Source organism: Brassica napus, chromosome A6 (assembly GCF_020379485.1).
Source record: "Brassica napus cultivar Da-Ae chromosome A6, Da-Ae, whole genome shotgun sequence".
In the NCBI taxonomy this organism is placed as follows: domain Eukaryota; kingdom Viridiplantae; phylum Streptophyta; class Magnoliopsida; order Brassicales; family Brassicaceae; genus Brassica; species Brassica napus.
The window spans coordinates 26,790,040-26,804,161 of NC_063439.1; the positions used below are offsets into that span (position 1 = coordinate 26,790,040).

The 14,122-nt window shown below is 39.9% G+C and overlaps 2 protein-coding genes across 2 annotated transcripts; one reads left to right on the forward strand and one right to left on the reverse strand.

Annotated features, from left to right (window-relative positions):
* The first annotated feature begins 4,707 nt into the window (after window positions 1-4,707).
* Window positions 4,708-11,042, forward strand: LOC106401467 (DExH-box ATP-dependent RNA helicase DExH5, mitochondrial). Its single transcript, XM_013841990.3, has 19 exons — window positions 4,708-5,103; window positions 5,310-5,464; window positions 5,563-5,650; window positions 5,758-6,003; window positions 6,112-6,207; window positions 6,306-6,494; window positions 6,602-6,761; window positions 6,845-6,975; window positions 7,073-7,240; window positions 7,322-7,594; window positions 7,837-8,031; window positions 8,350-8,553; window positions 8,696-8,765; window positions 8,853-9,001; window positions 9,146-9,451; window positions 9,531-9,590; window positions 9,677-9,829; window positions 9,937-10,047; window positions 10,165-11,042. Exons 1-19 carry the CDS (start codon window positions 4,912-4,914, stop codon window positions 10,624-10,626), a joined length of 3,408 nt encoding a protein of 1,135 aa, XP_013697444.2. The 5' UTR covers window positions 4,708-4,911; the 3' UTR covers window positions 10,627-11,042.
* On the reverse strand, window positions 11,017-14,010 carry LOC106401468 (origin of replication complex subunit 4). Its single transcript, XM_013841991.3, has 16 exons — window positions 13,851-14,010; window positions 13,670-13,760; window positions 13,526-13,582; window positions 13,389-13,436; window positions 13,125-13,175; window positions 12,991-13,034; window positions 12,846-12,909; window positions 12,610-12,696; window positions 12,424-12,515; window positions 12,261-12,342; window positions 12,064-12,149; window positions 11,866-11,975; window positions 11,683-11,775; window positions 11,534-11,598; window positions 11,320-11,463; window positions 11,017-11,239 (listed from the first exon to the last, which is right to left on the reverse strand). Exons 1-16 carry the CDS (start codon window positions 13,958-13,960, stop codon window positions 11,210-11,212), a joined length of 1,254 nt encoding a protein of 417 aa, XP_013697445.2. The 5' UTR covers window positions 13,961-14,010; the 3' UTR covers window positions 11,017-11,209.
* Window positions 14,011-14,122: the final 112 nt, after the last annotated feature.

Sequence of the window (14,122 nt, forward strand, 5' to 3'; positions counted from 1 at the left end):
TTTTGAAACCGGATTGTAACAGGAAGCTCCGTAACTCATTATACCATGCCCGTGGCGCTTGTTTAAGGCCATAAATAGCTTTACGAAGTCTGCAAACTGCTCCAGGATTGTCTTTGTCTTGAAATCCTTGTGGTTGCATCATATATACCTCCTCATCGAGATTGCCTTGTAAGAATGCGTTGTTAACGTCAAGTTGACGCAGAGGCCATTGACGAGTAACAGCGGTGCTGAGGACTATGCGAATAGTAGCTGGTTTCACAACCGGGCTGAACGTGTCTTGATAATCAATGCCGGGCCTTTGGGTGTATCCTTTTGCTACGAGTCGGGCCTTGTATCTCTCTACTGTGCCATCAGGTCGTCGCTTGATTGTGAACACCCATCGACATCCTACAACATTAGCAGCAGCAACAAAGTTAGTTAAATCCCATGTATGATTTCGAATATGAGAATTTATTTCTTCAAGCATGGCTTTACGCCACTTTTCGCTTTTTAAAGCCTCTGCCACTGTTCTAGGAATTGTTTCTGAGGCTGGTGAAATCTTTGTGTGGAGATTGAGCTTCTGGACAGGTTTCTTGATGCGATTGCTGGTGCGAACTGGCTGAGCTGGTGGTGGAGGAGGTTGTTCTGTTACTGTTACTGTTTCTGTAACTTCCGGCTGTGTTGGAGTAGAAGTTACGTCATTAGTTGATGGCTGTGGTTGAAGATCTGCAACCGGAGGTATTGTTGATGACGATGGGTTCTCAGAAGCAGATGAGGTCTGTTCTGGAGGTTGTGATAGTGCCACTGGTGCAGGAGTGATCTTCGGAGAGTGATGACCATTTATCTGCGGAATAAGAGTAACTAAGGGAGAAGAAGAGGAGGTGCCATGATCCACGCCAAGAGTATCATCCCGCACTGTAATTGGTGATGAAATACATTCTCATGAAACATGACATGTCGTGAGGTATAAACTCTGTTAGTACTTCTATCTAAACAGAAATACGCACTCTGCGAAGGAGAATAACCTAGAAACACACAAGGTGTGGATCGAGCTTCTAGTTTATGTGAGTTGTAAGGCTTTAACCAAGGAAAACAAAGGCACCCATAGACTCTTAATTTTTCAAAATTCGGAGGATAACCATAGAGACTTTGAAAAGGGTTATTAAAATTCAGATTAGGTATTGGCATTCTATTTATTAGATACACAGCCACACCAAAGGCATAGGTCCAATATGACCGTGGCATTGAAGCATGAGACAAAAGTGCTAGACCAGTCTCGACAATATGTCGATGACGTCTCTCAGCAATGCCATTATGCTCGGGTGTATGCGGTGGACTGGTCATATGAGATATACCATGACTAGAGAGGAACGTCCTTAAACCAATGTATTCACCCCCATTGTCGGTATATAAGGTTCTTAGCTTGCATTGAAATCGATTTTCAACCAAGCTTTTAAACCTTGTAAACATTTCAGAAACCTGTGATTTCTGCTTTAATGGATACAACCAAGTGTATCGAGTAAAGTGATCAACAAAAATTACATAATATTTAAAACTATCTACTGAAATAATCGGTGAAGTCCACACATCAGAGAAAACAAATTCTAGTGGTTGCGATGATTTTAAAGATGAAGTTGTGAAAGGTAACTTATGCATTTTATTATTAGAGTAAGCATAGCAAGGCTGAGCCATTAAAGCATTCGAAGAAACAGGTAAACTAAACTGAGAAATGATTTTAGATAAGATAGATGATGCCGGATGGCCTAAACGAGAATGCCAATCTGTTAAGGTAGCTTTTACTGTGGAAGCAAAAGCAAGAGATGGAGGTGTAGAAGACTGCGACTTAGGCCATTCATACGTGCCGGCTTTAGGTGTGCCCTCCAAACGAAGAGCCCCCGTTTCCAAATCCCTGACCTGAAAGTATGTCGGTGTAAAGGTAACCGCAACACCATTAGTCTTACACAATTGAAAAACAGAGATTAAATTCTTATCAAGAGAAGGAACACATAAAACATTATTAAAGAAAAAAGGTTTCGTTGAAGAAGGAACAGAAAAAGAACCAGAGTGCGTAATTGGTAAGGCCGAGCCATCACCAAAGAGCACATCATCACTACCAGCATACGGATTATGAGCAGCGAGGTTTCCCAGATCAGACGTCATATGGTGAGAAGCACCTGAGTCTAGAAGCCATGTTGATGAATCAGACATCATTGCAGCATTGGCACGAGGTCTCCATGATTGAAAGTGCGTGGGTTGTTGCCAAGCCTGAGAAGTTTGCATTTGTGGTTGTGGTTGGTGTGACCACGATGTGGGTGAAGCAGTGCCTCTGACCATACAAAACTCAGGACAAAATCTGGCACTATGTCCTTGGACTCCACATGCTTGACACTTGCCGAGATATGGTTTAGAAAAACGAGCTTGATTTGTGTTGTTGTTACCATATTGACGTGTCTGAGACGAAGTGTTGTTGTTGGAGCGGTGTGAAGTAAAGTTGTTATTGCGATTCTGATGTCGAGGGCGAGCGTCAGTAGCATTGGCCACAATTGGAGTTGCAGCAGCAGTATCAGTGCAGAGGATCATTGCTTCTCTGTTAACCAAACGTTCATACAACTCAGTGTATGGGATAGGAGTGTCTCTCCCGTGAATAGCGTCGATCTCGGGCTTGTAGTCTTCACTAAGACCTGCAAGGATCCGTTCAGTGAGATCTTCATGATCCATAGGTTTTCCCAGAAGTGCAAGATCATCAGCTTTAGATTTGATTTGTCAGAGATAATCGCTGATGGTTTGTGTTCCCTTGGTACATCGTTCAATTTGAAGTTTCAACTGTCTGATATGGCCACGAGATGCATTACCGAAGGTTGTGGCGAGAGTGGACCAGACTTCTTTGGTCGTATTAGCGCTGGAGACCACTGACTGAATCGGGAGAGAGATAGATCCAATCATTGAGCTGTAGAGAAGACGATCCTGACGTCGCCATGGAGCATACGCAGGATTCGGAGAAGAGACTCCATCAATCATGACTGTCATCGGTGGTGCTACGTTTGTCTCCTCGATGAAGTGTTGGAGTTCATGGCCTTCAAGCAAAGCACGGACCTGTCGACTCCACATCAAGTAATTGAGATTCGTGAGTTTAGTAACACTCGACATGTTAACGGAGAGGAGTGTGCTCTGTGGATCTTGAGTATTGAACACAGATGTTCTCTCTGCACTTGATTCAGACATGATTATAAACCCAGAAAAGAGGAAAATCAGAGACGAGAGATGAAGAATTGCAGAGGAAGAAAAAGAATAAAGAAAGAGAAAGATAGTTTTGGAAGGCGTTGAGCCTAGAGCTCCGATACCATATTGAATTGGTATGAAAGGATGATTCTTATTGATGATACAAGGTCTGTTTATATACAGAGAATGAACGTGATGTACAAGGGAGAATATACAGAAGTTAATCTACAATATACAGAGAAGATGCGGAAGTTAATGGACAATGATTTAGGTGATTTGCTTGATCTGTGTAATCTGGTTTCCTTATTCTATCACTTGCAATCTTCTTAGCTTGTTCACCTCTTTTACATATTCCTGACATGTTACAAGTAACACCAATATTTGGACGTATGTATATCCATCAGGACCATCACCATCAATCATCATGCGTGCTTTTCTAACATAATGAAGAATACAGCGTGAGAAATTACAGATTTACAGGCAATGTGCCAAGTCGTCATGGGCTTATCTTGTAACATGCATCTTTAACAACAACCGAGCCCATTGTCATTTGGCCCAATAACTGATCACCCGCTGTCCCCCATTTTACGATTTATTTGTGCACTTCTTCCTAGCCCAGCTAATAAGAAAAGGGAGTCTCCGACCATTCCACTCTCTTTCACACTCATGAGGCCCGAGTCAGAGATAGGTGTCCGTTTTTTTTTTATCCGAACCGAACTTTTTTTTTAGATTTTAGCTAATGTTTTGAAAACCGGATCGGACATTGATTCGACATTGTATTTGGGTTTTCAACCGGATTTTTAAGTTTAATTTAATTTAGATTAAGTAAAAATATATATGTATAATTATAAAACTATTTTTATAAAATTTATATCATTGTTAGAATCTAACAATGATATGAAAATAAAATGAAAACTCGAAAAATAATATTAAATATAATGGAAAATAATTTATTTAGATAAATATTAAAAAACAATATTGTTTCTTATGAATATTTTTTTTTAAAAAATTTTCAGTGTTTTATATTTTTAACTTAAATTTAAGAAAACCAAATTTTAATATCAAATCGTATCACCGGTTTTAGCGAGTTTCACCCATTTTTCACCGGGTTTGCCGGTTTAATTCAAATCTGATTTTTAATACAATTGGAATCTATTAGAAGGTCGAGTCATGGTCCGACTGGTCCGACCAGATGATCCGGTTTTCAAAACAATGGTTTTAGCTTAAGTTCGGGTATAAGTTTGACTCAAGTTGACATATTTTAGAAATCCAGTTATTGGTTATTGATCAAACAATTGGTTTAGTTTAACAAAACCATATCAATCCTAATAATATTTAATCAAACTAACCAAATGTTAAACCAAATAAACTAAAGGAACCAAAGTAGCTTGAATTCTAACCAAAATAAAACTGAAAACTTCAGTTAGTTTTGGAAGATTTTAATTGGGCTGGGCTTGGTTACACCTGCTCATTTGTTTAAATTTGGTCACAAAATAAAGAGAGCGTAATAAGGAAACTTGAAATCATCCTAAATCAATCTCATCTTTCCCTCTGGGATTTGACTTGCTAAAAATACAGGGAGTTGAGAGGGGTATTTTGGTAAAACTGATTAGTTGTCGCCACGGCGAGTCCAGTAAGTAAAGTCTAATCCTTTCGCCGGAGATCTCTCGCATAAAAGAAGAACGGCTTTGCTCCTTTGCTTTGGTTTCTCCGATGAAGGATCGTCTTCCTCCTCCTTCCCTCTACGTTCCGCCTCACCAGCGACTTCGCTCCACCCCTCCAGCTTACGCCTTTCATCCTCTTCCTCTCCCCCACACGCAATCTCAAAAGCCACCGCTCTTGCCCACTCGCTTTGTCTCGGCCTACGATGACAGCGTTTCCGAGGTTGCTTCACTCCCTGAGCCGGTAACTTCTCTCTTTCTCATCTTCTCTTGCAACGGGTTGACCTCAAAATTCGTTTTTTTTAAGGAGCAATTGAGCTTATTGAGGCTCCTTCAATGGCGAATTACTTAGTTTTTGAGTTACATGTTCTTGAAATCCAGTTTGAGTTAAAGACCTCTTGCAAGTTGCTTCCTTTAATTACTCACCGAGTCAGAGATACGCGTTTGCAGGTTGCATTTCATTGTGCCAACTTGGGTGAATGGAGAAGGAACTTGTCTATGCTTTTGCGCGATCCTGTAAAGCAAGAAGTTATTTCCAGGGAGAAGAAAGATCGAAGGGATTTTGATAAACTTGCTGCACTCGCTACAAGTCTTGGATTGTATAGGTAAGCCATCCATATTGTCAATCAGTCACACTCTATGCTTGGTTTAGGTTCTAGCCGGTGGTTGTTTCTCACAAGAGAGTCTATTTTATTTTGTGCAGTCAAGCATATGCTAAGGTTGTTGTGTTCAGTAAGATCCCACTCCCCAACTATAGGTTTGATCTTGATGACAAGAGACCTCTGAGGGAGGTAATATCTACTCTCCTCTTGAGCCTTCTTCTCTTGGACTTATACAATAGTAAGCTTATCTTTCTTATGGTTTCTTAGAAAAGTTATAAAAAAAACAAAATTGATAGGTGAGTGTGCATACGGACCTTGTAAAAAGAGTTGATGCTTACCTCAAAGAACACCTCAGTAAAAAATCAAAGAGGACGAATGGTATCCCTGCGAATTCCTTCTCAAGAACTAGTAGCACAAGCAGTATGGCCACCGATGAAGGGCTTCTTGAGCAACCTGAGCTCCCGGCTGCCAGCAAGACGGCGCTGGACAACATTCTTTGGCAGAGGAGTTTACAGCTGCGTGAACGACAAGACTATTGGGAGGTTAGGCATTGTCACCTATCTATTTATGTTAGGTCCTTCATTTTGACTAATCATCCCCTCCTATTCGTTTTCGTTGTGTTGAGTTTTAAATTTTCTTTTATTGATTAGAAATCCGTAGAAGGTCAAAGAATGCTGGAATGTCGCAGATGTCTCCCTGCATATAAGCAGAGGGATGTGGTACTGTCAGCGATATCACAAAACCAGGTATGCCAAGCAGACAATCGAAAATTGAATATCAACTTGACAGTCTTGTTGGTTTTTTGTATTTGTTTCGATAACTCACATCATTTTTGGTATGTCAGGTTATTGTTGTCTCTGGAGAAACAGGTTGTGGCAAGACCACACAAATTCCACAGTTTATTTTAGAATCGGAGATTGAAGCAAACCGTGGAGCTTTATGCAGTATCATATGTACTCAACCAAGAAAAATATCTGCTATGTCTGTTTCGGAGAGGGTTGCTTGCGAGAGAGGAGAGCCGTTGGGTGAATCCGTGAGTTTTCCTACTTCTAGTTGCCTCGGAGCCTTATATTTGGAATTTCTCACTCTATTAACTGATTAAGTTCTCTTTCTTGTTTTCTTCCCCGTAATTTTGTGAAGGTTGGATATAAAGTTCGATTGGAAGGTGTTAGAGGAAGAGATACGCGGCTACTGTTTTGCACCACAGGCATTTTGTTGAGAAGGTTGTTGGTAGATCGAAGTTTAAGAGGAGTTACTCATGTTATCGTCGATGAAATTCATGAGCGTGGAATGAATGAAGGTATACTTGTCTTGTCAGGGAGCACCACGTTTTGAGCTTAGCTGGAATGCGACTATCTTACTGTATTATTTTTTGTGTTTTAGATTTCTTGCTTATCATTCTTAAAGATCTCCTACCTCGCCGCCCAGAGCTTAAGCTGATTCTGATGAGTGCAACTTTAGATGCTGAGCTTTTCTCGTCATACTTTGGTGGGGCAGGTGTAATTCACATTCCAGTAAGTAGGAAATGACTATTTGATCTTTATGGGATGATTAGCGGCTTTAGCCCCAGTGATCTAATATATTTTACTTTTATTTTCTTCCTCACTATAGGGCTTTACGTATCCAGTTGGTAGTTATTTCTTAGAGGATATTCTGGAGATGTCCAGGTACAGATTGACTCCGTACAATCAAATTGATGATTATGGTCAAGAAAGATTGTGGAAGATGAACAAACAGATCCCAAGAAAAAGGAAGAGCCAAATTGCGTCTGTTGTGGAGGTATTAGAAATAGAATTTCGGTCTACTTTTGTTTTGTTGTACGTTTTTGGTCCTCATTTATATTTTCCCTTATGTAAACAGGATGCACTGAGAGCGGCTGATTTCAAGGAGTTTAGCCCTGAGACTCGAGTCTCTTTATCTTGTTGGAATCCTGATTGTATTGGTTTTAATCTTATAGAATCTCTCCTTTGCCATATATGTGAGAATGAGAGGCCTGGTGGTATTTTAGTTTTTATGACTGGATGGGATGATATCAGCTCTCTGAAAGATAAACTCCAGATTCATCCAATCTTTAGCGATCCAAACCGGGTTATGTTGCTTGCTTGCCATGGTTCTATGGCAAGCTTTGAGCAGGTGATTATAACTTTTTCTTCTGATGACTACTTGCATCTTATGCTAGTATTAGTAGAATATCACTATTGTAGTTGATCCGTGTTAATTGTAGTCTGCATTGTATAATGATTGTTTGAAAAAGAAATGCAAGTTCATCCTTTGCAGAGCTGTTATCATATTCTCTTCCCTTTGCAACCGGAACGTTTGTACGGGTGAAATCATACTTATCAGTTATTGTTTACTTTATTTTGGAATTGATGCAGAGGTTAATATTTGAAGAACCTGCAAGTGGAGTGAGAAAGATAGTTCTGGCCACTAATATCGCTGAAACGAGCATCACGATCAATGATGTTGCTTTTGTTATCGACTGTGGAAAGGCAAAAGAGACATCCTATGATGCATTGAATAACACCCCGTGTTTGCTTCCTTCGTGGATTTCCAAGGTTTCAGCTCAGCAGGTATTGCTAGTTGTTCAGACTTGATAGCTTTCGAGGATCAAATAATATTATTTCATAGTTCGTAAGGCTGCAAAGCCATTTCCCCATTAATTCATAATGGGTCATAGGGACATGGAGTAGTAATACGGTTTACGTAGACGTAGATATACCACTTATTAGATTTTATTTGTTTGTGTTATGCGCAGTTACATTTTATATACACCTGATTATTATAATTTAGTATCAGTATCCATTTTCCAAATACCAACATTCTTAATTCTTTGAGCTTGCATTTAGTTATCTTTAGTGTTGATTTTCATGCTCTGTTTGTGATTGCAGAGAAGAGGAAGAGCTGGTCGTGTTCAACCTGGCCAGTGTTACCATCTGTACCCAAAGTGCCTATATGATGCTTTTGCAGAATATCAGTTGCCTGAAATTTTGAGAACGCCTTTACAGTCACTGTGTCTACAAATCAAAAGCTTAAATTTCGGAACCATATCTGAGTTCTTATCAAGGGCACTGCAATCTCCAGAACTATTGGCGGTATGGTTAGATGTTCTTATTTAGAACTTTACTTATGTTAAGGTGGTTGCTTTAAACCAACCTTAAAGCACTCAGTGAAATAGTAATATCTTCAGTCTAATTTCGTTTGCTTCATGTATGGTTTCTTCTACTTTGCCCGCAGGTTCAAAAGGCCATTGAATATCTTAAGACAATAGGGGCATTGGATGAGAATGAACAGCTCACAGCTCTAGGTAAGAAGTAAAATGCTTTCATCTGAATCATAGCACTTTTGAGTAGCAGGACTAAAGTTTATCTCATGTGGCTGAAATTTGTTGCAGGTCGTTATTTGGCGAAGCTTCCCATGGAGCCAAAGCTTGGAAAAATGCTCATACTAGGAGCTATTCTAGGTTGCCTTGATACCATATTGACTGTTGCGGCTGGCCTGAGTGTGAGAGATCCTTTCTTGACACCTCTGGACAAGAAGGATGTAAGTCATCCCACCATGTATAAAACTAAATGCAGCTTAACTACGTATATCTAGCACTCTATACTCATCTATTGGTCTCTTGTTTTACCCAAACTCAAAGACATCTCGTCTTGAAATATGATGTTTTGCTTTTAACTCTCACAGCTCGCAGAAGCCGCCAAATCCCAGTTTTCACGTGATCACAGTGATCATCTTGCACTTGTTCGGGCATATGAAGGGTATAAAAGAGCTGAGGAAGAGGCTGGGGTTTATGATTACTGCTGGAAAAACTTTCTCTCAATACAGTCGATGAGAGCTGTTGATTCTCTCCGAAAAGAGTTCTTCTCATTACTCAAGGATACCGGATTAATAGATGGAACTCCAGCGACCTGCAAGTCAGGAGGGAATGATGAGAATCTTACCCGAGCAGTTATTTGCTATGGATTGTATCCAGGAATCTGCTCGGTTGTGGTTAGTACTTCTCCTGTCCTGCTCTCTCTTCTATTCAGCTGTGTGCATTATTGAGCATTTATTTATATGAATCATGCAGCATAATGAGAGAGCATTTTCCTTGAAGACTATGGAGGATGGCCAAGTTCTTCTTTATTCGGTATGCTTCCATCCAGAAAAAAATTAATGAGAGTATTACGAAACACTACTGTTCGTTGAAAATTTATTACATTTCTTTTTCTATAGAATTCTGTAAATGCTCGGGAAACAAAAATACCATATCCGTGGTTGGTTTTCAACGAGAAGATAAAAGTGAACTCTATATTCGTGAGGGATTCAACAGCTGTGTCTGACTCTGTGCTTATCCTCTTTGGCGGTAGCGTTTCCAAAGGAGATTTTGTGAGCTTCTCTGCCTATCGTTTTTTTGCGTGTGCTTCTGTTACTTTGTTGACAGACAGGACTGACATAAAATTTTATCGCCAACCTCTTGTTTTTGTTTTTGGTAGGATGGCCACCTCAAAATGTTGGGAGGATACTTGGATTTTTTCATGAAACCTGCTGTTGCAGAGATGTACCAGACCTTGAAGAAAGAGCTTGACGAGCTGATACAGAGCAAAGTGAGTTCCATAATATCTCAAAACTAGTCAGCTCTGTTTGTGTATTTCAACTGTGTTTACAGATCTGGTCAGTGAAAAAACATCTGAATTATGAATATTTTTTCAATAACTTTTCAGTTACTTAATCCTAAAATGGATATTCAAGCACACCGTGACCTCTTATTGGCTGTAAGGTTATTGGTCTCTGAGGATAGATGTGATGGGAGCTTTGTGTTTGGTCGGCAAGCACTTAAGCCTTTAGGAACGTCGGCGGTGTCAACACAACCGACATTGGTTTCAAGGACCGAAAGTGGGCCGGGGGGTGACAATTCCAAGAGTCAGCTCCAAACAATGCTCACAAGGGCTGGTCATGCAGCACCGATGTATAAGACAAAGCAGTTGAAGAACAGCAAGTTCCAATCCACAGTAGAGTTTAACGGGACGCAAATAATGGGACAACCTTGCAGCAACAAGAAGACTGCTGAGAAGGATGCTGCAGCTGAAGCTATACGATGGCTGATGGGTGGGGCTAAGGAAAGCCATGAGCACGTGAATCATATGTCAAACCTGCTGAAGAGAAGCAAGAAGGTTCACCTCTGATTGCCTTTTGCTGAGTTCAATCACCTAGAAGACAACAAGAAGGCGGCGATTTTATGGAGTCCAAATATTTCCTGGGCTAACCTGAAAGTAAAAGTGGGAAGAAAAAGGATTATCTCGGAGCATTTGTGAGGCATGCGACCAGATGGGGTTGAAGGGTGGGGCTGGAGAGTAAACTCCGTGGTGCAAGCACACACACATAAGAGATTTGATCTGGATGTGGTGAATTAATGTGAGCATTGAGATGCCTCTGTTGACTGTCGCAATTTTTAGCATATGGTGTAATTCTAAGATCGGGTGGAGACTTTATAAGATGAGGTTGAGTGTTGTAGATGAAGTTGCCCACTTGTAAATCTTGTAGGTTGTAAGAAGACCGTTGTTTGTAATCGGATATTGAGCAAGTGAGTCTTAAGTTGACATACTCTCTCCATCTAGACATAGATGTAACTGACAGGTGGAGAAAACGCACAGCATAGCAAAACTGAAGACTGGTTCTAAACAGAGTAGCTTCACCATGAATAAACATACACATACATGGTCATTAAAGAACTGTCTTATTTCTAAGGGACAGTAAAACACAGAGAGATCAATGGTCCAATAACTTGAGAAGAATGGCCTGTTGCAGCAGAAAAAGAAAAAGAAATCACCAAGTGAAGTCAGCTGACAAAAATAAAAGCTAGGAAAATGGAGACTTACGGGGCAACAGGCATGAGATCTCATTCCTTGATGAAGCTCAGAGGCCGATATTAAAAGCTTCATGGAACGGTACTCACCTGCCTGAGACTGTCCTCTATTCTCTGCGTAGCATATAACTTCTCGCTCTCTCAGGTGCTCAAATGCCTGTCACGCCAGCAATTTAGATACACCACCATATTCAAACCGTGACATTTCATAAGAGCTATACACTTACACGTAGGCAGACATTTTGTGCGTAGAAGTCTGAGGTCTGAAAAGAATCGTGTATCGTCTTATACTCTGAAAAACACATAGAATCCCAATTTATTTCCATTGTGGCGCAGCCCGCATTATTTCTTAAACCAAATTTAATTAACAGGTTACCTTTCATCACACTGATGAAGTTGTATGAGCTTTGCTCTTTCACTTCTAACCTCCTCATGCATACTAAAAGATAAAGCTCCAGTATGGAACAATCTGCTCAACAAACATAGTAGTGCAATTGATTAAACTATCTCCCCGAAGAAAATGTATAAGCAAAAAACTTTTATGGTTTGCTTATTATACCTCTGACGGCTTCCAATTTTGGTTGCCTTTGCATACTTGAAAGTGCTGTTTTGAAGTTCTCAAGAGAGAGGAGGCCAGATTCCAAATTCATTGAAGAAACAGCGCGGAATCTAACATCAAGAGAGAGAGCCTCAACACAGAGAAAATGATATTTATTTAAACAAGAAAGTAGCTCACTCTTGGAAATGAAGAACTTACATAAACTTCAGCAAACTGTTGACAGTAGAATTGGCATTTAAAAATGTCTTCAGCATGTCTTTGAATCTCGTATCTGATGTTATATTCTGCACATTACGCATTTGAAAAAAAATATTCTCAACTGGAAACTAGCAGTTTTTCAGAACAAGAATTGACATATGCATGGCATAGTACTGATGGGGCGTGAGTATTAGAACCTTAATCTTTTCATTGAACTGAGAAACATATCCACTGGGGAAGCTAGAGTCTGCTGGTAGAGAAAGCAGGTGTTCCAATAAACTGGAAAGATAATCCTATTAGTAAAACAAGTTCATCGGACAAACGTTTTCTGCATATTACAGAAAAGAAGCTGTTCATTACCTGTCAATTTCTTCCCTAGATGGAGGAAGAAACAAAATTTTCCTGTGTGAAAAGCGAGATCTCACCCTTTTCTCAAGGAGTTGGTCAGCGTCCTGTGGTGAGAGATTGCATATTAAAAGATTTTGAACCAGAGTTCTATAAAATATTTAACAAGAAATAATCTTAAAACACAAAGCATGATCATACCAGTCGAGAACTAATACCGACGACAACAGCTTGGGATGTTACAGATTGCATCGCATCCAGCAAACTGTACAGCAACCGTTGCTTTCCCTATATATAACCAAAATACAATAAGTGAGTGGACAGAAAATCACCAACGTCCAATTCCTTAACTCGTCTAAGGTTCTGTTCTACCTATCAACCTTAGGATGGTCTCTAGCTAAAATGTTATTTTGTCATAGGTAAAACGAGTAACTTGCCTGTGCAAACATGTCGAATTCATCAAGCACAAAGATGATTGTCTTATGTGCTAGTCCACATTCCCTGAAAAAAATCTCAATCAGTTCGTCTAGGTTGAATATCAACACAGCCAAAAATACTTTCTGTCAAGGTAACTGTACTCACCTTAGCATGGCTATTATGAATTGCGAATTCTCATCGAATGATGCCTGAAAAAAAAAAAGAATCAATCCAATTGCGACATTAATTAAACAACAAGAAGATTATAATAAACTTTTGGCGAAAAGAATGGCAAATACCATTTTGGAGAAGAGCAGGTGGTGTTCCATACACAACTGTCTAGCAATTTCCTGAAATAATCAATGTAAGCCAGTGAATATCACCCATATACTTAGTGTACGTCGTCAATCCACCCTGAACTAAAACTATAAGGACACCTCCTTGAATGTGATGAACATAGCAAGGATAAACATCATTACGTCAACCCCAGAGTGAATATTGAAATCCATTGATATAAATTTAACTAAGAGATTGAGATCGCTAGCTCTCTCAAGCTACCAGACCTTAAATGCACAATTATCCTCACTGTGCAGGAGTCCATTCAAGCTGATCTGCATCAACAACAGAAGGTGATAGTTATTACAAGATGAATATATGATAATTCCCAATGTAAATGGCTTATGCACAAAATCACACATACTAATGTTACTGAATCTGGATACTCTTCCATTAAATCGCCAACAACAAGATCCAACACCTGAAAATCATTAAAAAAAAACGAAAATCAAACGCTACGAAAGGAGAGGGAGAGAGTATAAAGAAACAAAGGTTGGATGATCAATACAGCAGCTTTTCCAGAGCCACGAGGGCCCAGAAGCAAGATTGAATTGTTGCATCCTTCCGTGACAGAGGTCGACACAATGAACTTCAGCTTGCTATCATAAAAGAGACGATTTTTATTTTAGGGTTCATCAAAATGAGTCTAATTTACGGCATTTTCAGACAGAAGACAAAGAAATTAAAACCTGTAGTTGCTGTCTGAAGAAGCAGAAAGCGGTCTGAAGACGAAAGTAGGATCGCAGAGTCGCCCGCGAATCAGATTTAGGGCTTTCTCCGCCGGATTCTCATTGCCCATCGTTAAAATTTGGCGGGAAAATGACTTCAGCCCTCGGTCCTCAGTGAACCATCGTAACCAGTGATTTAACTGAGGTTTATGGGCCGTAATGGGCTTTTTCTCTCTAAACGTCGTTTCTGTATATATGGGCCTTTACTTTCATGAAACGATGTCGTTTTAAAT